A 27,521-nucleotide genomic window follows, 5' to 3' on the forward strand; every position below is an offset into this window, starting at 1 on the left:
AGGAATCTCCTTGAAGTCCATGAGGTGTGGACAACATCAACAGGCCCAGAGCCTCAAAGGCCACTAAAAGCTCACGGAAAGAAGTTAAGCCCTGCAGAACTTGTTTCATGCACCCAAAATTAATCATTTTCACAGACACAAAGAGCCAAGCTGGTCACCTCTGTGCTGGGTTAGGGGAGACGTGGAAAGAGCAGCTGGGACTTCATATATTCAACCCTTGAAGTGCTGGCAAGGACTACTGAACAGACTTCAGGAATTGGGGAAAGGCTTTTCCTGTCCACCACTAAAAGCATGAATCCGGTTGCAAAACACCAATAGATCCAAACAGCTGAGTAATCTGACCAAGCACCTTCTCACATCCCTTTAGCCGCAAAGGTTCGGGGACAGGGAGATCCTGAAATGGACTTTCTTCCTTGAAAATTAAAGAACACGTTCCTACCTAATTGTGTGATTCCAGGAACTGACTCCAAGAAAAACACGCAATCGCTGCGAGACTCATGGTACAATCATGGCAACCCCGTCACTGGGCACTGGCATTTCAGAGGACACTTGGAAAATCTGGCACCCAACTGCCCTGCCAGCACCTCGGAAATCCCAGTTACAGAGGAAGCTCAACAGTTTTCCTCTCTCTCCAGCCTTCATGAGATGGACTGACAAGCTCAGTGAAGTCCTCCCTGATCTGGAGCACAGCACCACCTAAAGCTGGTGCTTCCCTAAATAGGAGAAAAAACAGCCCATTTCCTTGATTAGCATCTCCAAACAGCCTGAGAGGGAGTGAACCTTGTGCCACCTGGACATCCCAGCTGGCTGAATTCAGCTGGGACACTCCAATCCAGGTGGCACATTTCCACTGGTGGCACCAGTCACACCTCTGCTGAGACATGGGTTCAGACAAGAGATTTGCCAGCTTCTGTGGCTTTGCTAAGACAGGGAATGGTGCACGGAGAGGACGTGAACCCCAACAGCTTCCCACACCCTGCCCAGGCTGTGCTGGGCTCACACCTAAGAAGACCAGGAAAACCCCTTATAGCCCCCACAGCAGCCAGAAATTGCTGACTAGGCAAGCCAGACTTGGGCAGATTTAGTTCATTTCTACCTTTCAAGCCCAACCAGCCTGTAATAATAACAACAGACGTAAAAGAAAATTCATGGTGCATTCTCAGGATGTGATGAATGAGTTCACGTAGTTGGTGTCTGCAGAGAGACTACAGCAGTTCCAGTCCCTTTCTTCTATTCACCCTCTGCTGATTCATCCCTGCTTGAACTGACAGCAGTGACACTGCCCTTGCCCTTTTTGGAGGGACCAGGGGGGACCAGGAGGAACTGGTGCCATCCTTGGCACATCTAGATAGGAACCATTTTACCTGCACATTTTAAGATCTACTTAAAGCCTTATATCATCAGCATGACCCAGGATGCACAGAGCAGATGTTTTCCACTCCAGCTCATCTCCCCAGCTTATGGGAGCAGATTGGAGGAGGCCACACCACCCAGATTTGCCACATCATTACTTGGCAGATGGTTTAATTGCAGCGCATGAAACTGAGAATACCACATGGATGAGAAGGGAGCTCTCCTCTCTTGCTGGGGCAGCAGTTCTGCAGGGTAAGCAAGGTCTTACCTACCAAGGAGTGGTGTGCCCAGTCTCCCAGCACTGGCTCCATCACCTCTGCAGAGCAAGAAAGCAGGACACAGACACTGGACCAGTCTCCTTGCTGAGCCAAGCAACACAGACAGTAGGATCTCCTCAAGCCAAGCAACACAGACAGTTGGATCTCCTGCAGCCTCCTTTGTTTTGCTGGAATAAAAGAAAAAAAAAAAAAGAAATAAATCTCTGGGACACCCCTTAGAACAGGCATTAATTCCACCTCCAGCAAAGTCACAGCCAAAACCCTGGTTCAAGCTGTAGAATCATACAAGAGTTTGGGTTGCAAGGGACCTTTAAAGGTTTAGTCCAAGCCCCCTGCAGTAAACAGGGACATCTCCAACCAGGTCAGGTTGCCCAGAGCCCCATCCAACCTGACTTTGAATGTGTCCAGGCCTGGGGCATCTACCACCTTTCTGGGCCACCTATGACAGTGTTTCACCACCCTCATTGTAAACACTTTTTTTCCTTCTATCTAGTCTAAAAACTACCTTCTTTTAGTTTAAAACCATTACCCTGTGTCCTGTTGCAACAGGCCCTGCACAAAAGTCAGCCTAGATTTCAAAGGGAGGTGACAGACAAGTCACCCTGCAAGAGAAAGCCAGCAGCAGGGAGGGAAAGCAGCCCAAAGGACACGGGAGATCTTGCACACACAGAGCAAAGGGCTGGAAAACTGGGCCCAAGAGAAACATTCAGAGCAGGAACCTGCTCCAGACCATCCTCAAACTGCAGTGGACTTGGCAGGCAAAAGAAGGCATCTTTGCCCCTAATGTTCCTCCAAACCCCACTCCTGCCCAACCCTCCTCACCCTCCTGAGTTGAGCTACCAGCTCTTGACAGCTCTGCTCTCCTCCTTTTTCCCCCAGATTCCTGCAGGATTCTGGAGGTGGCAGGAAGGCACAGGTCTGTGGCTACGGGTTTTGTTTGCTCCAGTTTCCAGCCCTCGCAGTTTGCCTTTCTCTCCCCCACCCACCCCCATCCTGGAGAGTGCCCTACGCTTTCCAACTCCATCACATCTCTCCTGCTCACCATCGGCCCGTGCTCTGGGCTGGGTGCCAGGGCAGGGCAGCTCCCCCTTCCTCTCCTTCCTGGAGAGCTGTCGGTGTTTGAACAGCTCCCCTCCAGCTCCTTTTCTTCTGAGGGCTGTGTTAATGAGAGCCTGGGCATTGCAGAAGCCCTTGTGCGAGGCAGGGAGCAGCGATGCTTGGAGCAGAGTCAACACTTTGAGTGCTCCACCAGGCATTTCTGGACGTGGGATGGCTGCAGGGAGGCACCTGGGAGGGGGTAGCACCTGGGAAGGGAGGCACCAAAAACAGTCCTGCCGTTGGGAAGGCAGCTGCCTGCCATTGCCTAACCCAGGAGTTTCACCAGGTCCACGGGTGAAATGGTTATAAAGGCAACCGAGCTCTGGAGGTTCTGGGAAGAGTTGCACAAACACCGGGGCTCAAAGTCAGTGCCAAAGTGAAGCAACGTAGACTTGCAAATGAGGAAATTAAAGCCTTCATCAAGCTGATTACTGGGCATCCTGGGCAAGGACAGCAATAGCAATGCAGCAGTTTGCTGTGTCACTCACCGAAGCACCGTGGCAGCGTTCCCACTGTTCAAGTCATTTCAAAGGGAAGCCAGAGAAAGCAGATCAATCTTTTTTTTCAACGTGAAAAGCACTCTAAGCCACTTCCAGGGATGGATGCTGATGGCTGCAAGTAGATCTCTCATCTGAAAATACAAGGCTCAGGGAGCAAAATCTCTGCAGGGCGAGGAAGGGGGTGACACGGATGCTCTCCTGCTGCTCGGTAATGAGAGCAGAGCAGCCACAGCACCTCTTTGTCTCGGCCCTTTGGACACCCAGGGACCCACCGCTGCGCTTTGGCCGGTTCAACCCGAGCTCAGAGGGCTACCATGTGCTTCTCCATCTGCAGGAGGGCTGTGGGTGGCACTCCCAGCAAGCTCTGCTGAGGACTGTTCCTCCAGCACGCTAGGACCGCAGCCAAGCTGCTTCCCTCGTGGACCTCCCACTGCAGAAAGTCTTCCTCCAGGATGAGGTTCCTCTGCTAAGGAAAAGCAAGGCAACCCCTTCAGCACAGCACAAAGCCTTTTGCAACAGTTTTGTCCCAACAGGTCCCCCCCTGCTTGCTGCACACACCTCTCCCAGGCAGAGTGGTGAGGAGCAGACTGGCACACAGCTCCCTCTCAACAGGAAAGACTATCACTGGGTTTTGAAGGTGCCCGTAGCCAATGGAAAGCAAAGCCTTTTCTGCTTGAGGGAACAGTAATTAATGGCACCAAAGCACAGCAGAGGATCAGGAGCAGCAGGGCTGCAGAAGGCTTGATAAACACGTTTGGTCTTGCACGTTTCTCACTGTCACTCGTTCACCACGTGCCCACACGTCTGTGGTTTGGCACCATGTTCAGCTGTCCTCTTACAGAGCTCTGGGACCTTTCACTTGTGAAAGCAGGGTTGGTTTTTGTTGTGGATGTTTTTTTAATTTATCTTTTTTTTTTTTAATGCTGGAAGGAAACCAGCAAAGATTTAGGCAAGTTTCATCGAAGTTTCCAGGGAATGTTTGCCCCCTCTGTGAAGAAGTGCTGTTAACAGCAGCTCTAACAACTTAGGAGCCTAGTTTGAGGGACCTGAAACAAGGCTGAGGCTCTGAAGAATTCCATTCCAAGACTGTTGGTTAGCATGAAAAATACCTTTCTCCCCTACCCCCCAAAATGCCTTAAACCATGAGTTTTTAAAACATATTTTAAATCAACATGTGTAAGGAGTAATTTTTCTACTGCAGATCATGCTGTGCACTCCTGCAACAGTGACACAATTCTGTTTTCTGGTTTTGCTTTTATCAACATTCAGCTTTAACAATAAGGAAATTCTAAGAACATTATTATTAGAATCAAGGCAACTCTAATTGGATTTTGTGGACTGTGATTGGCATCCCAAGCACAGCATCAGACAGAAAGGGGAACATACAAGGGACAAATCTCCAGGACACTTTCAGATTTAGCAACCATTTGGGTAATTATAAAGCTCCATTTTATAAAGAATCAGGAAAAAAAAAAGATTAATTTATAAATCAGTTTATTTACAGATTTTGTTCTCTTAAAGTACATTTCAGTTACCAAAGATATTTACACTGGTGTACACAGGGACCACCCTGGTTATTTTACAATTCTTAATTACAAAAAAAAACCAACCCAAACCCTCCCAGATCCTTGGGTCTGTCTACTGTGCAAAGCTGCTCTGGATGTGAACATTGCTGAAACTAGCCCAAGAACCAAGTTACCAGGTTATTTACACATAGACAGTAAACAGGTTTCTTCTCAGCATCTCCACAACACAGTACAGGGGGAAGCCAGAGCCCCCCAAAAGGCTGCTTTGCAAATATGTATCAAAAGGCTCTGCAAAGTCAAGGAAAAAACTAGTAAATGCAGGTTAATTACAGTATTCTCTTTCATCTGTATATATTTTTGCATTTTAACATTTAAATTACAAATAAGTTCAATGCTTTTCTCCATTTTAGTTGATTTGTAAACACTTCAGATGCACTAAATACCTTGTAAGATTCAACTGTTTCTCTGCTGAAAAGTACTTTATTTTCCTAATATTCTTAAGGTAGCAAAGGGATATGAAAGTTGGAACTAGTTCCTTGTGGAATAGTCACTTAAAAGGTCTCTATCACTGTGCTACTGAAGATCTTCAGGTACACACTTATTCAAGTATTGCAAAAAGCTAAGGCCACTTTTTCAAGAAAGGAAAGTGAACAAGATGGGATTTTTTTTCAATCCACCTCATGTTCTACCTCACGGGCAAGGTGGCACTTCTGAAAGGCAGAAGTACTCATGCTCCACAGCTCAGCTCAGGGAGCATCCTGCTGTGAGAGGTGCTCCTTCTCCACAAACCTGGGCTTTCCCACCTTGCACAGACACACTTCAGAAGAGGGAACTGCACCTCCCCAGTGATGGCAGCCACTGCCCCAAACAGCATGTGGGGCTCAGAAAAACGGCTCAGCCTTGAATCATCTCATGTGGTTGCACCAAGATAACCAGGACCCAGAAATATCATCTTGTTCTTAGAATGGAAAGGCTGAGGAGAGAAATAGAGAATTCAGCCTCTGTTTGTGAGACTCTAGGCTTCCCCAGGCCTCCTTGTTAGCAGTCAAGACTCAGACAGACCCTCGTGGCATCGCAGGAATCATCAGTCCCCAAGTACTCAACAGACTTCAAGTTTTGAGTACACACTCAACTCAACACACTTGAGGTATTGAGAAGGTAATTCACGTACGTTCAAGTCTTTTTAGGGTTGCTCATATCAAGGATTGCTACCAAAAATAAATGGTGGTGATGTTTGCAAAGGAACAAAGCCATTTCTTAAGACACAGCTTCCTTCTGCCCAAACAGCTGTAAAAATAGTTACTACTTCTCATGAAGGTACTAAAATAGTGCTACCCCAAGCCAGCAAGACAACAGACATACAAACTCCAGTGGTCCCCAGCAGTACAACCTTCTCCCTGCTGGTGGACAGACCAGAAAAGCCATGCCAGCCCCACAGACCAGCCAAAAAGCCTGGGGGATGCAGGGCTACCTTCTCTACACTGACCACTGTATCTACAGAATGGCAACTAATTTTGTTTCTCTGATACTCCGGTCACAAACTTAGGTTGCAGGTTTCTGCCTTCTTTCCATAATTGATACCTATAAACATAGCAATCTTTGCTATCCAAGATACACCCAGGAAAGGGAATCTGAGGCAGTGACCCCATCAGTGACATCATGCTGGTTAAATGCAGCAGCTTTAGTTTGCTTCTGTCTTAAGCATTTGAGAGTTTCCTGGTTCAGCATCGTGACATTTTACACAGACAAGTGAATCACTTAGGAAAAAAGCTGAACAATGCTCCACCAAGACCATTTGAGTTCTAGCCAGCCAGAAGGGCCACTACTGCAGAGCAGACATGCATGTTCCCTGTTGGAGGTGTTCCTAGACACCACAACCTCCTCCTTGTTCTTCTACTCATTACACTCCCATGAATATGGCTCACCATTAACTCACAAGCCAGGTGCTGGCAATACTACATCTGAGAATTTGCATGGACTTCTGACAAATCCAACATTTCCCAGTGCTGTCCCTGAAGAATTACCAGCTGTGTGTCATTGTGCAAAATGCAAATATCCCAATGATAGCTTTTTATAAGGGAAAAAAAAAAAAAAAGGTGGAAAAGAGAAAACAAAGTGGAGCAGTAGCAGAGGTATGCATAGCAGGAAGCCCAAGAATCAAGCAGATGAAAGAGATGGTAGAGATGTCCCTGCCACACCTGTCATAGGTTATAGCATCTTTGGAGCACCTCTGAGGGCTTCAAAGTGTCTTTCTGCCTTCCAAGGTGTCTGGAGGATCGGACTCTCCCCTGGGTCTTGTCCCAGGTCAGAAAACAGGGACATCCACTATTAAGGCATCAACGTTCGACCCCAGATTGTCTGTTTTCCATCAAGGAAAACATAAGCATGGGAGAGACAGGTTAGGAAGGAGCACTCAGCAGAAGGACACTGCAGTTGAATCCAGCACCAAATCAACCATGTAACAGCTGCCCATGGTCTAGAAGTTTTGGGAAAGGAGGGAAACAGAGCAGGGAAGTTTCACATCATTTTTCAGCTCAGTCCTCTCATCTTTCCGTTGTCTCTGAAGTAGGCGTGGTGAAGCTCCATTCCTAGTCCTGCCTTTGCTTCCCACCTCTGGTGACTGAGGTTTGCTTCTTCTTACCTTCCCTCCCTGTATCTGTCTCAAGAAGCTGGAGGTTTTGCGTGAAGAATACGGAGCTCTGGAAGTTTCCAGAACAGATGCTTTCTCAAGTTTAGCTGTCTCAAAATACAAGACAGTGCAGCCAACTGGACAGGACACTCTCTTATAACCCACTTAATAAATTATCTGAAAATAAATAAAAACTCCACAAGCACAAAACATGCAGACAGTCAAGCACTGGACACTGCTTTCTTTGGTGAATACACTCTGTTCTCTAAAGTGTTCAAGTAACGGCTGCTTCGATTTGTTAGGTGACAGCAAGGGAGGAAGCTGAGGGATTGAAGGCCAACTTTTTGTGAGGAAGTGTTTTCCATTCCCGCATGTCTCGTGCCTGAGAAAATCCTGAGTATCCATTATCTGGGAGCAGCTGGTGCTCCAGGAAGAGAAGTGCTACACGGTAGGAGCAAAGTTGCCCATAGGCTCATCTTTCACCCTTGACATCAGGCAGCCTTTAACTTGCTCCTCCTTGGAACTGAAGCAAGTTACATAGGAAAAGCAGCAAGAATTATTTATTCAAATGCAGAAAGCAACATTTTCTGATTTCCCTGGACTGGCTGGCACCACTCATGGTACCACATCCCAGAAGAAACAGGAAAAGCAGCTTCACAGAGAACTGAACTGAATGGGCTCTGGAGCAGAAGAAAAGGATGCACATTGTTAGGGCTGCAGGAGAAGAAGTGTCAAGAGTGTAACACTGCTGAGTATGGTAAGTCTCCACTTATGACCAAGACCTGACCAAACTGTTTCTTCTCCGGGTTACTCACATTTCTCAAGAGAAGTTGAGCACTGAAGGCTGAAGCCATTCCAGCAAAGCAGCCAGCATCCCAACTTAACCCAACCCTTTCAGAGCACAAGCTGAACATGCCAAAGCCCCAGGCTGGTGCCCCAGAGAGCTGCTAACAGCTCCGTGGCAGAACTGCACTGGCACATGAACAGTCTTGAGCTCTCCACAACAGACCCTCGAGTGAGGGATCAGCTTGTTCCAAACAATAAACTCAGTGTCAGGTCTCGAGCAGTAACAGATGCAAAATCAGGTTCCTTTAATCACATCTGAACTGCCTTTCAACTCCAGGCGTGGAAGTCCAGCAGCAGTGCTTGCAGGGTGGAGAGCACTGTCAGGAGTCAGACAGGTCCCTGATGCAGTGGCTACTCAGCTGTAAGTTGATTTCCAGCACTGTCAGACAAGCAGCAACCTCCGCTGTTTCTCATTTATCTGGCTCAGAACATCAATAGTGTCTCTGATTAAGGCTTCAAAGATCCCATCTGCCAACTGCATCTTTACACACAGCTCATCCTCGTCGTAGTTCACCCACTGTGCTTCTTCCTCGTGAAGTTCCTGCACCTTGGGAAAGGAAAAGGCAAAGCAAACGTTACAATTCTGTTGCTCTAGGACAATATCCCCTGCAAAGTTCCAGAGAGAGCCCAAAACCAGGACGCTTCTGCCAACAACATATCTGTCTTTTTGTAAGAGATTACAGGAAATGCTTGGAATAGCAAAACGTACCCAGATCTGTTTGAACCAGGCTATTTTCACTGTATGAAGGTTTTCTACCTTTGACTGTAGTATCCATTTTAAAGGATTTCACACTCCCGCACAAGTCTTTCACTTGAAAGAACTCAGCTCATGGGCTATTCCTGACTAACAGCATTAAATAAGTCCCTAACTGTGTATGTGCAAGAAGCTGATTCCATGCAGCTTACACTGGTAAGAAATAATGCAAAGCCCTTGAACAGGGGAAGAAGAAAAGACTTTACCACAGTTCAGTTTATTTGAATAAGAACTAGAAAATCTGAAGTAAATAACTAAGTTTTCCAGTTCTTCTGTATAAGAAGACAAAATGCTGGCATGTGTTTCATTACAACTCATTTGCACAAAATACTTCATGCTAAAAGAGTAACTCAAAGAGTATTTATTTCCTTTGATTCCTGAGTTGTTGACAAGCAAAATCCTGTTCTACTGGTCACTGGCAAATAAGTGTTTTAGTAACAGACAGAAATATATAATTTAATTCAGTAAGTCTCACTGAGAGCTCTCCAAACTGAACATCTCTAATTATACTTAGAAAAAAAATTGCCTTAGTGATCACTTCAGTATTACAGATACTCAACAAAGCTCAACATTTTGTGAAAAGAAAAAGTGGATGCAAACATCAGTTATACTTAAAATTACAAAGGAAACTTGCTGGAAGCTCCTGCTCTGGTCAGCATCAGCAGAAAATGCCTCTGATCATGAATCCTGAACTCAAAATACTTTTACATTGTGCACATAGATAAGCAGGCCAGACACCTAGACACTGCCAAAACAAAAGAGAGCACAAGAGCTATAGCCCTACAGCCTCTCTCCCTCTGAAGTTACAAGTCCCAGAGACATGTCCCTTTTAGAGGTGACAGACGCTGTAGCATGATGATGATTCAATAACCCAAACACTGTGTGAAGCCCAAGAACAGGCTGCTGTGGGAACCTCAAGGGAACTGGCACTGCTGCAGGGTTTGTAGCCATTCCTAAGGCTTCAGCTACACATAGGATTTTAGCCTTACAGCTCCTTTCTCCCTCTCTTAAGAGAGCATGGGGAGAGGGGCAGGTGTCTCATCCTGGAAACAGCTTTGGAGGAGCCCTGCACAGCTCTGGTTTCCCATAGCACTGTCCATGACAAGGTGTTAATGGTTTCATTATGCTCCTTACTAATAGGGAAGAAGCCATAATATTGGCAATCAAACTTTGAACAACTATAGGTGAAAAATAATTTAAATTGAATGCTAACACGTGGTAGATAATTGCATGTAAGTCTGTGTGGGATGAATGTCTGCAAGAGACTTTTGAACTCTCTCTCTCAGGAAGAAGCTGGCTGCCTGCAACTGGTATGTGCTGGTTGTAAATTTTTATAAACCCTGGACTAAACAACAGCAGCATGTCCTAAGTCCTCCCATCAATCAAGAGATGGAAGATAGAAGTGCCAGTCTGGAGGCTGGTCATGTGTCGTGTGTCTGCATCCCAGAGTACTTAGATGAGGAAAAGCAAGTGAGATGGGTCATAAAAAGAGGTGGTGCCAAAAAGCAGGGTTTCCAGAAAGCAGAAGTGGTCTGGGAAAGAAGACAGGGACCCAGAGATCCTGGCTGGAGGAAAGATCCTGGAAATGGGGGAAGATCCTGGCGATGAAGGAGGTGGGTGGAGACAAATGCCAGGACACGCAGGGACCTTGGCTGAGGACATTCAAGGCTGGTAAGTGGGAGCAGCTGCACAATATCAACTGGTGTGCTTTTCTGCCCAACCCTCCCAGGCCAGCAGTGACCTCGCTGCTGGGAAGCAAAGCCAAGACCTAGTGAACCTCACACTGCAGTGAGGGGAAGCAAGCGAGTAACAATCAAGCAGGTTAAAAGCTCTGCTCTCACTGCCCCTTCAACAAATCCCAGTATCCACATCCACACAAAGCTGCTGTTTATTCTGTTTCACCTGCAACAACATGATGGGGCACTACCTTTGCTGTGCTCCAGAAGGAAAAAGGATTCAAGGGATAAAGAAACACAAGTAAATGGGAGAGGACAAGGTAACTTGACCCAGGCAGAGAAAGGCACTATAAAGCAGCAGAAAGATTAAGAAAGAAAAACAGTGTCAGTGATTCATTTTATCTTGCCTCTATCATTCTTCTCTTTCTCAGAGGCACAGTACACAATTTCCTTTGGTCTTAGGACTTCATTGAGCATGCTTTTGGAAAACTAAGAGAATGTGCAATTTGCAGCTGCAGGCAAGTCTGATTTATAGTGTATTTGGAACACATGTGGAAACTGCTGTGCTGCTTTGCAGCCCTGGCTGCAGGCATCTGAGCCCAGGCTTAATCTGGGAAATGTTTGATCCATTTGTTACGTTATTACAAACTGCTTCTATACAATGCAGACATTTTGCTTATATTTAGCAACTATCCTGGCTTTCCTGGCTTTGCATCGTCTTCAGTCTATCCACAGAATTTAAGTTCTTGTACAAAGTAAAACTTTAGCTATAGATACCAGGAAGTGAGTTCTCTGTACCAGAGAGAAAGGGCAAAGTCAGGAGAAAAAACAGTTTTAATGCAAATTATTTCCATTCAACAGGAGAAGATAAACAGTGACACAAGTGCAGAAGGCTGTGCAGTATGTTTTTTGTGTGCTTTGGTAGTTTTAAAATGCTTGAAGAAAGAAGAAGGCATGCAGAGAGTAGAAAAATCAAGAGAGAATGAGCCAGCATGATCCTGCTGGTCATCCAATAAATGCCCCAGTACCTCAAAACCAACACTTAAAATAATATAATCTGAAGGAAACTCCAGAAAGTAAATTATTAAGTTTAGGCTTCTGAAGGCTTCTGTTCAAACCCACGTATATCTGCAAAATAAACTACACGTGAAGAGTAACTAGATCATTTGGAGACTGAAAAATACAAAACTCCAGAACAAAGCTACTGCCTTGGAAAAATGCCAGAGGGAGGAAGGCAGGTGGGTGCATTCTCACAGCCTTTCACTCTCAGAGTGCCTGGAAATCTTCATGGCTGAGGATAGGAGCAGGCTTTGATTCTCCTCTTACTGTTGCACCCCCCTTGGCTGCAGAGGCTGCAGGCTTCCCAACCAAGCCAGCTTTGAACAGCTTTGCCTTGTTGCAGAGCTCAAAACCGCATGGGGAGAAACATTGTAGCCGCTAAGTCAACAGGTCAGGAGATCAAGTCCTTTTTCAGCACTCTGTTGGCAGGCTTCTCAGGTGTGAAAACTAAACACGTTGGCTTGGCAGCATCATGTGAGCTTTGCTTTCTCATGCTCTGGATAAAAGGGTGGCTGGGAAAGCAATGGCAGAGTCTGTGCAAACAGGTCAGCACAGAGAGTTCTGGCTGAAGACCAAAGTGAAAAAAAAAAGGTAGTGGAAAAGACTATCGTTAGCACCTGGACTCAAATAGATAGGAGGGTTCTTGCTGTACTTTAAAAAGAAGTTTTAACAAAGCAGCTTTTCCTAAGTGTGAACCTCTTATACTTGTTTCCTGAAAGCCAAGATTTGCTGTAAATATTAATAAGTGGAGCAACTATCCAGCAGATAAGACTTCTCTCAAAAAATCCCAGTACAAATGCTTCCTGAGGATAGAGATGCCTCATCACAGTTAACAGTGCTGCAAAAAAGGAGGAGAGGAAGGTGTTTTTTTGTCACTGGCAGAAAAACATAGCTAACTGTATTGGTGTCAGAGCTGGGAAAGCACAGACTTAAGTGAAAATGCATCTAAAGATGCAGTGACTGGAAGCAGAAAATTTCAAGGCACAGCAAGGAGGTGAAGGACTAAACCATCCTGTTCTCCCCTGAATTCCCAGCAGGAACGACTGCAGTCACTCACAGGACCCAGCATGACAGAGAGCATCATTGCAGGACAGGCTGCATATACTCCCATGCCTCTTTGCTACACGGCTGAACCTTTGGTGGAGACAAGAACCAGAAGGACATATCCAGAGATAATCAGAGAGAGATGAAGCTGAGCAGAACAGCTTGGCACTTGTTTCTGTGCCTTCAGAAGAAATAAAAGGAAATGCAACAAACAGCCCTGGCTCCTGGGTTTAGAGCCCCCTGACCATCCACAAGCAGATGATGGCACCATTTGACAGTTGTTACTGATATGCTAGAGAAAAAATGAGCACAACAGAACTCTCTTCCTCTGTACCAAAAAACTTCTCATCCTTAGACATGCCCAGCTCCTGGGTCAGACAGCATTGGACAGTGATATGTTCAGTCCTCTCAAAGTCACTAAAAATGACCAATAGAAAAATATCAACGGATGTTTTAATTTCAAGGGGAAATGAAGAAAGTGGGAAGGACTGTGCTCAACGTTTAAATGCTAATAGCAGAAACCTAAGAATGTTTACCTCTGCTTTAAAAAGATCATGGTTTGTTTCAAGTCTTTGTTTATAAGCCACAAAAGAATGCAGAGAATCAAACAGCTCATGTGTGTACTCACGTGAGTACATCTCCTGCATGTTGCAAGAGGTGAATATTGGCTAAATCTTTACAAAAACATGAAGAAAGCATTTTCAAACTGTGATTTCTAAAGGAGCTTCTACAGCACCTAAACCTGTCAAAAAGCCTTGATTTCCCTTTCAGGAAATTGCTGTGATAATATACTTTAAAGAAAATTTGGAAAAAATCTAAAACTGGCCTCTCAGTTTAGGGCTGCACCATGAGTTCCTAGCAGATAGGCAGCAGATCTTCAAAACCTGTACAGCCACTTATGACCTTGGTTTTGCATTATCACAGAAGTCATGACTTTAAGCCTAAGTTGGAGGCTGACTAGGAAGGATAGAAAGCTATGCAGATACTTGCTTTAGTGTACTGTTTTACTGAGATTTTAATAAAGCAAGACTAGAGAAATTTAACACTATCTCCTTAGGTTTTCAGTTAGAAGTTTCTCTGATAGTGTCTTACATTACAGTATAAATTTGCCTGCAATACCACTGAGACTACCTTATTCCTAAAGCATGGCATGCTGTAATCTTCACAGTTATTCCCATTCTTCAGCTAAAATGTTATTACCATATTCTTTAGAGAACAACATAAAATTAAAGACATTATTAAGCCAAGCTTGTCAGAGGTCCATTAATCTTTGATGTCAGGGGCTGCGTGTAAACCACAAATCAGATTGTTTGAACTTCAAACTTGCTCCACCCAAAGTACTTCAGATGCTTTCACCTAGAACAATTTTTTCCAGTCAGGAATCTTTCTTTTCAGGTATGGTTCAAAGAAATCAGGAAATTGATACACAAGCATAATAGGTGTACTATTAGTTTTCTCTAGGACCTAAACATAACACTTTTTTTTGTGCATGCTTTAACATATCCCAGAATTGAGCATACCAGGATAGGCAAGTCCTATACAAAGATGCTCTATTTACATACAATTAAAATCAAACCCCTGGGAAAAAGCCTGTGTTGGAAACCTTCCACTGATGGGCAATTAAAAGACCACACGACCCGTGACTCTAAGTTACTCAGACATGCTCATGTATGGAATCAATTTCAGGCATAATTAAGTGAAGCACAGTGTTAATGATGACTCATACACCCTAGCAGAACCTTCACTATCATTATAGCCAATAAAGATGTTAATGATCCTGGAATACAAGCCAACAAGTAACTTTCAAAAACTAGTACACAGCCAGATTTGCTCTATCTTATGAACTACCTCTGCCTCAGTGGCAGCTGCATTCAGTGCTTCATGACAAGTACTACAGGAGCAGGAGTCCTGCTCAACACTTCCCTTGGAGAAATGCTGAGCTGTGGGTACCCATCTGGCAGACTGGTTCCTGTGTCCTAAGGATTACCATGTCCCCTACTGTCTCTTCAAAGTCTTTGCTGTTCTAACCCAACAACTTCTGCAACCTCTCAGCTGAATCTGGTTAGCAATCTGGTTTATAAAGTTCTCAGTGTCACTGCAGCCAGTTAAACAACAGTACCTCAAAACAGAAACATTTTAAATTAAGAAACATTAAGAAGAAAAACATATTCCCTTTGCAAAGAAAAAGCTGACTCTCCTTTCAGTCAAATATTTCAGTGTTCCCTTCTGTAAATTCATGCCTTAAACTTTGGGAGTGGGCAAATTTATATTACAGTCAAATCAGTAGGCAAGAAAATAATTCACTGAAGTCACCTTAATTCACTGGCACTGGACTTTGATTTTTCTCAATAGAGTGCTCTATATAATGAAATACCTTCTATCACACTTTGTATTCTTTAAACAGCATAACTGAACACTGAAAAACACAATCACATGTCATGCTTCAGTCCAGCAGACTGTATCTGACATGACTGTTTCTTTCATCCACTGACCAGTATGTGATCCACTCGATCTCGTTTCTTCCGCCCAAATTTAACCATCTTCTGCCAGTCTGTCTTGTGATTGGGCTCCTTCCTCAGGCTGAACAACTTCAGTACTTCAGCTGCAATGAAGCTCTACAAAACAGTAAAGGTGAGATTTATTACATTTGAGTTAAGAAACTAAATGTATGCATAAAGTACACACCTTAATAAGTGACATTACAGAATGCTTAAAAGCTGTTTAGCTAAGAGACATGCAGTCTATGCCAGAAAGTTACAGTGAAAGTCTTAGAGGCAGCACCACACAGGAGGAACAATTATTAAATCCATAAGTGGAGGGAGGGAAAAAAGAAAAAAAAAAAGACACTCACTGCTTCAACAATCTTGAGAACAGGAACTTTCAATTGAACAGTACAGCAAACTGGAGGTTATGACAACTCATTATGGGAGAATATTAAAGAAAAGCAGGGTGGGAGTTTGGTGTCCTTGTCCTGTGTCCCTGCTCTCCCCTGCCACATCCTTTTGAAAGTCTCCTCAATTAACAGTGTGATCTAGATACTATTTCTGTCTTTTCTAAAGAATTTGCAAGCTGTATCTTCAGCAGGTTAAATGAAACACAGACCAAAAAACCCCCCATTTTCAGAAGAAACAGCACAGGTAGAAGTCTTCATTGGTGTCCTGATGAGCTGTATGGAAGGTTCTTTGTTGAAAAACTGAGAGACAGTTTTTCTCCAAATGTCTAGCCCTGCAAGTTAACCTAGGTCCATGTCAGGCTCTAACTTTTTGGGGTTTTATCCCTTCTTGAGCCTTGCCACCAATAATAAGAGACCCACTGTGGCTTGCCAAACACAACAATGCCCTCACCAGTCAGATTTTGCATCCCTCTGGGCAACTCCCACTGCCCTCAGTGGGGCTGGCACAGGTGTGTCTGAGAAAAAAATCCAGCTCGTCCCATTTGGCCCAACCCTACTGTTGGATCCATGCCATCATATCCATACTGAGTTCCACAGAAATCTGCTAAAGCAGCAGTCTGTCAGCATACCAATTTTAAAAGATCAAGGTCACTCTGGCAGTTCTATGCAGAGGACTAGGGTTTAAAAGCAACTGGTACCAGCCAAACAGCCAGAAGGGCAAATCTGTTGAGTGAAAAAGGACCATCTTGACAAACTGCCTTTTAGGTCTGTAATCTCATTTCTTAACTCCTCTCTCTTGCTTGGACACACCTGTCATGATCTTTTAACACTCAGGCAAGTGCTAGTACAATACTTGTCATCTCACTTTCCCAGCATGGCAAAAGATTTCTTCCTACCTTGATTTCATCCAGATCATTTGGATCTTTTACACGGCGAAAGTAAGCAGATGTGATCCTACATGGTTTCATCCAAATAGGCTGATTTAGATTAGGATCCTCAGCAAAGATTTCTCCAAAGATCTCTCTTGTTAAATCAAATACCACCTTAACAAAGAAAGAAGTAAAAGTTCAGGCTGCTGTCCCTCACGGTCAACATTCAAATGGCAAGAACAAAATGAAGACTGTACCTTTTTATAAACCTGCTTGTTTACCGTGTCTGTGTCCTGCTCTTTGAGGGTACTACCAAGATCTGTACGAAGGCTGAAGCTTTGAAGATCATGACCCAGCTCCTTCAGTTTCCAGAGTTGCTCAGCTGCTGCATGCACCATCCCTTCCACCTCCACTGCAGTATGAGGGACTGCCAAAGGTTCCTCACACGGCTTCGTTGGCACTTGCTGTGGTTCTACCTTGGGCAGCACTGCTGTTTCCTCAGCTTGCTTCTGCTGGACCTTCTGGGAACTCAGGCCATAGTCCTCATCAAACCAATCTTGATCATCTCCCAGCACACTCAGGAACTCCCGACTGAGCTCCAGCTCTGCCAGTCTCTTGGCAAGTTCTTCCTGACCACTGGCACCAAACACTGGACTCTCCTGTGAATTAAGTGCCACAGAACAAATATAAAAGTGACATCACAGCTTACATTTTTTAAATGCTCTACTGATGTAATTGGCAATATATGCACAAATACTCAGAAAAATAATAAATAGTCCACAGTAAAATTAGAAATACTTTGATTTAAATACCTGGGGTTTCTAACACTTCAGAGAGTTCCTACAAGGCAAAAGACCACGTGTCCTGTCCACTGTCTGTCCTAATGTTTAACTGTTTTTGAAAGGCTGAGTGGTTTAAAAACCTGACATACAACTTTTCACTTCTCTTCCCTGCAGTCTTAGATCTAAATCAACAGCCTAGAAGCTTGAAGAAGGTGATGGCTGGTTTAGTGACTGAGCAGTGGTCACGCTGGTGCAATGGGCTGTAGCTTTCTGTGCTGACAATATATTGAGATCAATGACAAAGCAGGCAGGTTTATTCCAAGTCCTGTATCTTAACAACCTGTATCCTGATTGTTCTGAGGAAGCTTGAACTTCCACTGCTCATTATATATTAGTTCAGTGGATAGTTTGACACTTTAATGACCTCCAAGTTATTATGCTTGAGGGTGATTCTGTCATATCAAGGGTAGATCGAGGTAAGTTTACAGTCTATTGTATTTTGCTAGTTTTAAAATAAAAAACTGAGGTTAATGATCCAACTGAACATGTAAGCACTTTCATGTGCCAAAATGTGTCTCTCAGTCTGCAGGGCCAGCAAAAACCATGAACTGGGACACACAAGAACACGCATGTAAAAGAAATGCAGACAGGCAATCTCCACATCACGAAATATAAAGGGAGAAAACAAACTGGTGCTACACAGCGTTCCTCAGATTTAATCATCCTCAATCAAGGCAACAATCAGCTCTTAAAATCAGTGCAAGATGTGTGTTACTCACCGGTCTGGGACACATGTCTGGAGAGGAAAGTTCTTCTCTTTCATCTTCCAAATCAGAACTTAGAAAAAAGTTATTCAGTCCATCAGGAATCTGCTTTTCTACCTGATGGGATAGGGTAGCAGACTCCTTCACATCACACAGCTCCTGGTTGCTGAGCTGGATTTTCTCATTCCTGACCTTCTTTATTTGCTGTAACTGATTGACTGTGTCTTTCACAAAATCTCTAAGTAGACTGTCTGTCAGCAAACTGACCTTTTCCAGTTGGTCTTTTGACTTTTCTTCCTCTTTAAGTGGTAGTCTAAGTTGGGCTTCTAACTGGCTCTTTTCTTTTGTCAGCAAATCCAGAAGTGGAGTTGAAGGCTTCTCCACAACTCCAGGTGAGACATCATCTACCTTTTCAGCACACTCTTCCCCTAGTGTCTTCTGTCTCTCCAGTTTTTCAGAATGGAAATCTGAGATGTCATCCAACTGAACAGTGGAAGTCTCATCTACAACACCAGGAATGAGAGGAGAAAGGCTGGTTTCCTCTTTTACAGCATGTTTCAGATAATCCACCACTGACTTGTCTTGGACTAGTGATTCAGCAGCTTCAGAAATCTCCTTCATGCTGTTTGCTTTAGAAGATGACTCCTCATCAACCCTTTCCCCAGCTAAGTCTTCTGAAACAGCTGTGTCTGCAGGAGCTTTATCCTGGGAATAGCTCTCTGTAGCATCTCTGCTCTGGCTTTCCTCCTCTTTGTCAGGTTTGGGACTCCTTCTGTCCTTCTGCTCAGCTTTGTGTTGCTTCTCCAGCGCATCATCAAAGAATGAATCTTCATCCTTACTTGTCTCTAAATGGCTCTCAGTACTTTCTGTAAGGTGGGAAATTTTTTGAGCAGGAGCAAAAATACCATGCTTTTCTTTGCAATCAAAATATTTAACACCATCATAAGCTCCGTTATTATTCCCTTCAGGTTTATCCAACTCCACGCCTGCCCAAAACCCTTTGGCAAACTTAGTCAGACCTTTGAATCTTAATGTTCCAGGTTGGACTTTACTCACAAGTACTCTATCACCAATGTGAAAATTTGGCAAACTATCTTCTTCTTCCTTTGTGACTGAAACAGAGCCCCACAGTGGTGATTCAGGAGGGGACTCTTCCTGCTCCACATCTCTGCGTTCAGTGTTTTTTATAAGTTCTGTTGGGGATTTCAGTTCTAATAACCTCTCGGAGTGGATGCTGCCAGAGAGAGAGAGAGACCTCTCACTGAGGTATTCACTGATTTCATCATCACTGCCAAGGCTGGTGGATCTACTCCTGCTGGTTTGTGTGTGCTGAGAGTGCTCTGTCAGTGACTGAGCATCCCCATTCGGAGAGAGAGGAGATGCTTCAAAGTCATCTTCATAATGTTCCTCAGGGGGTGTTTCTTCAGCTGGTGCTTGTTTTCTGGAGGAGAATCCTTCAAAGTCTTCAATGTATGATGGCTTTTTTTGACTCTTGAATTGTTCTGAAAGCTGATTATCTTTTTCCTCTGCTGATTTGCTCCGTTTGTGAGAAGACTCTTCCACATTTGAGCCAGTTACAGCATCTTCATCTGCTAGTCTCTCTTCTAAGATTTCTTCTGTACCATTAAGACCTTCCAAAGCCAAACCAAAGAGTTCCCTCTGAGAGTGCCCATTTTCAGAATGGAGGACCTCCTTTGGAAGGATGTCCAGTGAGCTCTCCTGTTCTTTATCTAATGTCAACAGGACATCAGAACTCTCTAAAGGCTTAACATGAGAACCTTCAGTCTTGTATTCCTCTGATTTTATGTATTCCAAATCTTCTGGTATCTCAGATTTATAACTGAAGGAAGCCTCATCATTGGATGCATTTACCAGATTGTTCACTGACTCATAGGATATCCTGCTAGTGCCTTTCACATCTTTGAGAAGAGATGATGAGGATACATTATCTGAGAAATCACCACATGCTGCTCTGGAACTCCTCGGTGGCATAGAAGCTCCAGAAAGTTCTCCTGCACGAGAATCTGTCACAGCCACCTCCTTGGAGTGTACAGATCTCTCAGTTCTTGATGACACAGCATCTTGAAGGAAAAGTAAAAGTGAATTACAGCAGATTGTACAGCCTGCATTGTTTTATTGGAAACTGCAACCATAGGAAACAAAATTAATATGAAGGTTCCTGTGCTAAAAAAAGATACAAACTGGTGCCTCAGAAACATATTTCCAGCTGTCCTATGAACATGAGCAACTTTGTTCCAGTTGCAGGGCTCCAAAACTTTATTTTTGATTCTGTTCCTTGTACCAGTATTTCATGATACCATACAACACTGAGCCCAAGGCAAAGGCTCAGCTATTTGTTCACAAGTTGCAAATGCAACCAAGATTAGAATGATAATAATTAGATATTGATCAACAGCAAAACACTAAAAAGGATGTAAAAAAACCCCCACCCTATTCCTAAATTTGTCACTATTTTTGTTTCTTGACATCAATAAAAATAGTAAAAAATATAGTGTGATTACTATGGTTTTATGAAGTCTGCATCCTCCCTTAACCTCTTCTTGAATCAAGAAGGAAAAGACTGAAGAAATTGAAAACAGTCTTCACCTGTAGTACAGATGACTCCAGTTACATACCTCCATGCTCTGAAATGGATTCCAAAGATGCTCTGGATCTCTCTGATTCAGCCAGTGACTTCCAGTTTTTAGTTGTCTCAGGCCTAAATATGAAAAATCAAATTGCATGAATCACAGTTGCACCAGAGTGTCTTGTTTTCTGTTGCCTTTTTTTTTCTAACAGATAAAAAAGGAAATGCAAATATCTATAATTATAATGCCACACCAATGATAACATAAACAGTCTGCTTTGCCAACCTATTGTGACCTTAGAAAACAGGAATGGGGACAGAGAGGAGAGTCTGGCTCATCCTGGAAAGCCATTTTTACAAAGACTAATCAAACTTTAGCTTATTGTGCAGCTAAAATAAATAAATAAATAAATACATAAATACACTTTTTTTTTTTTACTTCAATGCACTAAAATTGCACCATCTGCTGGAGAAAACAAACCACGTACAAATCCAGCTAGTGTGGAAATCAGTTGAATTCTCTACCTTTTAAAACCTGAGATCTAAACCAGATTTCGGTTGCAAAGACGAACTGTTTGCCTTGCACAATGCAGCAGGCATAATGAGTGAGCAAAATGGGAACAAATTCCCTCAGGTCTGTAATTCACACAACCATTTGGGCACAATTCTTGTACAACTGAAAATGATTTTTCAGGAAGAACTTGAAAATAGGACCTGAAAGGCTGGGCCTGACAAAAGTGAGTTGCATACCATTACAAAGACAGTGCATCTTATCTGTACTGGGTCTGATGAGGCCAGGAAATGGGTCAAACAGGACACTGCCACTGTCTGGTGCTTTGAGGAAGAGCAGTTACCAGCTTTCCTTGCACTCAGGGTTTCTGGTAAAATGGCATTTGCTGCAGTTTCAGATTTATCTCAAACAGAAGAAATCCCATTTACCTCTGGAGTGGTGGTGCCTTGATCTTTGGTTTTTCAACAGCAGCTGAGGATGGAGTTTTAATCTGAGGTTTGGCTGTTGGTGATGCCTCCAGGTCTTGGCTCAGTTCTGCCTCAGTCTTCTTGATAAACTCATCATATGACTGCATATGGAAAACAGTTACATCTGTTAGCCTATGAAACCATAACTACAAAGCATGACTACTATTACATTAATAAGGATACACTCCATTTATCTGTAAAATAATCTAACTTCCCCAAGCTCTACAGTTGTGAATCCTAGAAATTTTACTACTTCACTTTCAAAAACAAATTACACCAGCACCTCTAACCCAAGCTAGGATAAGTATGTGCATAAACACACATAGGCCCCCTGAACACTGCTGGTAACCCAATTAAGATACACAGTTTTAAAGGGATGGCATTTTTGCCTCAAGGTTCTGGTTCATCCTTGAAAACAGTTCAACAGCCAGAACACAGTCACGCCTCTAACACATTAATGTGTATTTCACAGCTGTTGACACAACATTCTGTCAACAACACCCATACTATAATGATGTACCCAAGGCTAACAAACTTTTACTTCACCCTTCTTCCTACTAGATTCCTAACCTCCAGTTGTTTGATCAAACTGGCTTCCTGGGCCTTCAGCCTCTCCTTTTGTCTCTTTTTCTGCTCCTTTTTCAGCTGGTAAACCACAGACTTCCTTTTCCGTAGCTCATCCTTCAGGGCTCTGATCCGTCCTTCAATGTCACTTTGATCAGATGTGGTTTCTGAAAAACAGTCTGGTTTTAGTCTTTTGTAAGCTTGCACCTCACAAAACAGTTCTACACAAAGCAATGAGCAGTCATTTAGTAAAAACAAGCAAAATACCAAATAATTTAATGCCAACACATTAATCTCAACACGGTAAGATTCTTAAAGGGGGATCTCAGAGTCACAATGCCAACATGGTAAGATTCTTAAAGGGGGATCTCAGAGTCACAACACTACTACATAACATTAAAAAGTGTTGCATCTTGTTTAATTCAGAAGGGAAAGGCTCTGACACATACAATAACTTGCTACCAAACTCCCTCAGGCTGACCATCCATGTTTATGCTGCTTCCTCAATCATGTAACCAGCCTATCACGTCAGCTGCTGCAGATAGTAACTTTTTTCTGACATATTTTCAAATATGACATCTCAAAGTTGTGTGCCAAAAATGCATCCGAAATATTTGTTTACAATCACAATAAACAGTTTTTCAAGCTATAGGGTACACTTAATTGATGAGAATTTAACTTGAAACAGTGGACTCCAAAAAAAGTTTAGGCCAGTTCACATTTCTTGCCACACAGACTAAAGACAATGGAGAGCTGGCTGGCCAACAGTTGGAAGGGAAGTTAATGTGAACAGTGCAGAGATTTTGCACTGTTGTCAGACCTCTGGATGACCATTTATTCAGGGTGAATGGGACTAGTGTTAAGCTTAGACATGTGGGGGACTACTCAATAATAGCTTATACAAAAATACTTGGCACATCTTTGCTCCAAGTTCAATTTTACAGACCTTCCTATGATGCCAAAGGAAGCTATTTTCTACCTGAATAATTTTTTTCTTAACCAGAATCCTTAGTCATTTTAGTAAGATCTCCTCCCTCTCCATCCCCAGAACTCCCTGCAACCTGGTCTCTCATTCCTTCTGATGACGTTTTACCACTTTTCCCTTGGGACACTGTCCCCTGCTACTTAGATCCACCCATTCTAGCAGTAAACTCTGCTACTTTCATTATTTCTGCTGTAACAACCTCTTAGTCTCTCAGACTTTAAAGAGAGACTGCCTCAGTGTCTCATTACTTATTCTTTTCCACCCATCTGATAATGTTTTAAATGGAAATCAACATAATGCCAAAGAGCATCCTTGGCCCAGAGTGGTGCTACCACAATTAACTATTAAAAACCCTTCAAAAGATTTCTCTGACCCAGCCTTACTGGAGGTCCTCCCTGCAGCTGATGACCAGCTTCCTTTTCTATAACAGCAGCTGTAGGTCCTAAGAGAAGGATCCTAGCTGGTTTGCTTCATGTTCAATATTACCTATAATGTTTTCTGGACCAAAAGGCTTGGATGCTCATGAATGCCAGTTGCTTTACTGAACATCCTAGAAAGTAACCCACCAACATCAGTTGGTCCACGAGCAGCAGAAGTAGGACATTTTGCTAATCAATCTCATTTCTCCAGAAAACAAACCATCATCATGAAGGATTTCATCACCATCAACAGCCAGTAAATGCAATCAAGTCACTGTATTCTTTTTGCATTAACAACTGTTGTTAACCATTTGGAGAATTTAGAAAATAAACAGCACAAAAAGAATGGAATCGCACTCGTTAATCAACAGTACTTTATGATGCCACTGTAATTAACAACTCCTCCCAAAGAGTGAGTGACCACTATGTAATTATAGCTTTTCTTGATCAACTCATAAGGGAAAGATCTGCACATGCTTTGACGAACTTGTCTATGCATGCATTGGACTGACACAGGAATGACTTCATCACTACTCAGGGGCTTGGCTGATTTGTCTCTGTACAATGGAATGATTTGTTATGAAACCAGCACCATCCTGATCAACTTCCCACCTCCTACACCTTTCTTCAGCATTTGAAATCAAAGACTGCAAATACTTCATTTTTTAAAACTTTATTTTCATGATCACTGTTTCCTGCTCTGCTTCTCAAAATGGCTTTTTTTTGGTGTGGTTTCTCAATCACAGCTTGAAAATACCTTTATCAAGTTGCTGAATGCTTCACTGTGTTGCAAGCTGCCCTCCAGACAGAAATCCCAACACAAATTACTCAGGGCAAATATCTAGGTGTTACGTATTCATTTCTCTATTCAGCAGAAGAGCTGCCTCAAAATTACTGTGTTTCTATTGCACTTAAGAGACATATTAACAAAAAAAACCCCACAAAACCCCGACATAAAAGATTATGCTCAATACATTAAGCACCAAGAAGACTGGATACTTACACACACCAGTAAGTTATCCATCAATCAAACCACCAACAGAACCACTTAAAGCCTTTTTCCACTAAAAACCTATTGATCATTTAGAGAATTAAAAAAAAACAAAACACAAACCAAAACCCAAACAAAAAAATACAAGCAAGGAAATGCTCTCTCATTTGCTAACCTTGTGATGCTTTATCAACAGAACTGTGGAATATGAGATGGTTTAGAGACTAAAAGCACAAAAAGGTCCAAAACAGACTTCACAACTCAAGAGAACATATGATGGTGACCTAGTGAATGGTGTCTCAGGAAGTCCTGCAATCCCCATGACTAACAGATTGAGAGCACACCAGGGAAAGGACCAGTTTGTACCCGTTCACTTCTAACATTCTCTCCCTCAGCATTAGGATAAGTGGACACAAGACCTGTGATAAAGAGTCCATTAGTAGACTCTGCATTTTATAGCTCAAAATGCAATCTTAAGCCTTTTTTTACTACAGATAGTTCAAACACTCCTCTAAAAATAAAAACCTATGCCCCACTGTATCTGTTCTCTCTGCAGGTCCAAAGGGCTCACTGGTACTGCCATGATGACAGATCTGCAGCTTCTGGAGCCAGACTGTGCTCAGAATGAGAATGAGCATGTTCATATGCTACTGAACCACATTTTGCTTTCTTACAGTATGAGTGGTGGAGAAGTATCATCTGTTAAAAGCACAGATAACCTTGGCAATTTTAAATTCTAGAACTACCCTAACTATTGACTCCTTTCTTCATACCCATTCTCAGGAACTTGCATTGCTTTCTAAAAGAAGAGATTATATACAGACCTTACACAAAGACCTTCTGAAGTGATCAATTACCTCATGGAAAAACACTCCCACGGAACTCCAAACCTTGGCAGTTTCCAAGAATTTCTGTCTGTCTCCTCATATCTATGCATTTTAGGTTTACTTGTAGTAAGTAAACACTTTGAAAAAGCAATTTAAACCCAAGTAGATTTTACACTTACCTGACTGTGTTATAGATAAAGATTCATCAGACCAGTTGTGAGATATCTGATGAGACTGCACATGTGAACGTAGCTGTCCTCCAGTTCTCTGGCTGCCTTTGCTGGAATCTTGCTTTGATACAGATATGCTGCTTTTAGAAGGAGACTTTGGGAGAAGAAAAGGACAAATAAGTAATTGCTTGTAAAGCTCAGTTTAGAAGTAGGAGATCATTGTCATCAGGAGCTAGTAACAAAGGAAAGAACTAGAGAAGATCTTCTAAGCAGTGATAACTATCCAGCTATCTTAAGAAAAATTTCATCTTGGTTTGGTACACAATAAAATAAAAATACCAAGAGCAGCAATAGCTGACTGCTTACTCTGAGCAGTAAACCTGCTTAGACTACTCTGTTACCACCTAAGTGAACTGACATGGTTCTGACTCACAGGTGTTCAATACAGTTTTTGTCATCTTATTTGGCAACAAACACTGCAAAAGAAACTCCTAGTAAATATATCTGTGAAACCAAAGGGACCATTTCATGTAAGCAGTGCAAGATCCCATTCTATATCAGTAAAACAACAGAGCACTATTGCTCTGAGGCCAGAGGGAAAATGCAAAGAGCAAATATTCTTTCCCAAACGCTCTTACTGCTGAAACATATACCACAGCTGTTTCACCTTGACTGTAACCCCTAACATGTATTAGACATTTTACCTCACTATCTTCTCAACATACTTTCCTATAAAGTATTTGTAGTAAATCTAGATGAGTTCTTCTACCCCACAGATGCTGCATTTTCTGTCTCACTGAGCACAGGGCGAAGTTAACAGGATGAAGTTTATTTCTACATGATAATAGATTTGATTTTTTTTTAAAGTTTGATTTTTGATAACAGTTGGAATAGAACAGTAAGGCAGAATTAGCTAGCACATACACATAACCTGAAACCCAAAGGATTGTACATGAGGTTACAGCTTTGCTTCTTCATCCTATAGCTATATTTTGGAATACATTACTTGCAAGTAAAGCAAAGCAAGAAGCCAGGATAGTTTCCATGGTCTCAAAGAATGTACAAAATGGTGACAAGCTAGCCTACAGCTATTTCACACTGGTAAACTGGGTCAGTGTTCCACCACTTCATATTGCATACCAACATGGCATACACAAAACCTTTTGCAAGACTACCCACAAATTTAAAAATACCTAAACCCAGTGCTGAAGCAGTTCTCCCTCAAGGCTTCAAAGAACATATCTGATCAGTGTTTATTCACAGCAATGTAAAATGGTATTGCAAACAAAGAGGATAGTTTAATCTCTGCTGTGGCAACTGGGATGGCTCTACTTGCCACTTCTCTGACAGCCTTTTCCAAGTGTTAAGAATAATACAGCATAAAAAGCTCACTCACAAGTTTGCCAGGTGAGGCAGAGGACTTGAACTCTTCAGAATAAACCATTTCTTCATTAATTGTACTCTGATCTGGGCTTCCTGGCTGTCCATGGCCCATAGTCGCTGAAGGGACAGACTCAGCAGCTACACTGCCAAGATCTTCTGGGATAGAGCTTTCACTGTTCAGATGAGAATTAGAAGGCACTGGAAACTCTTCTTCACTAACCGTTTCTGAGATTCAACAATGAGAGAAAAAACAAAGCACCTAAGAACTTGCAATGATTTGTAGGCCTTCATATAAAGCAGTAATTGCTACCAATACATGTCAAACTGGTGTTATTTCACTCATCTAGACACTGAGGGTGGAATATTTAGGGAGAACAATCACGTTTACCACATAACTATGATCTAAAACTGCCAGATTTTCTTGGTGATCACTGAATGTCTAAAATAAAGAGGTTTTCAGAACATCCTAACATTTCCCAGACAAGACAATCCAAGAAAATTATTAGGGAAACCTGTCCTTCCAGTTGACCATACCCCAGTAAGAGT

General features: G+C 42.9%; 1 protein-coding gene across 1 annotated transcript in view; it reads right to left on the reverse strand.

The window, feature by feature from the left end:
* Positions 1 to 8,612: 8,612 nt before the first annotated feature.
* Positions 8,613 to 27,521, reverse strand: part of CEP350 (centrosomal protein 350kDa) — a 59,349-nt gene continuing 40,440 nt past the window's right edge. The window contains 10 exon segments of the mRNA XM_009994669.1: positions 8,613 to 8,777; positions 15,256 to 15,378; positions 16,553 to 16,699; positions 16,783 to 17,184; positions 18,087 to 20,152; positions 20,708 to 20,790; positions 21,598 to 21,737; positions 22,207 to 22,367; positions 25,602 to 25,746; positions 26,989 to 27,200. Coding sequence (XP_009992971.1) covers positions 8,613 to 8,777; positions 15,256 to 15,378; positions 16,553 to 16,699; positions 16,783 to 17,184; positions 18,087 to 20,152; positions 20,708 to 20,790; positions 21,598 to 21,737; positions 22,207 to 22,367; positions 25,602 to 25,746; positions 26,989 to 27,200 — 3,644 coding nt within the window.

This window comes from Chaetura pelagica, unplaced genomic scaffold, assembly GCF_000747805.2.
Source record: "Chaetura pelagica isolate M959 unplaced genomic scaffold, ChaPel_1.0 scaffold363, whole genome shotgun sequence".
NCBI classification, from domain to species: Eukaryota; Metazoa; Chordata; class Aves; order Apodiformes; family Apodidae; genus Chaetura; species Chaetura pelagica.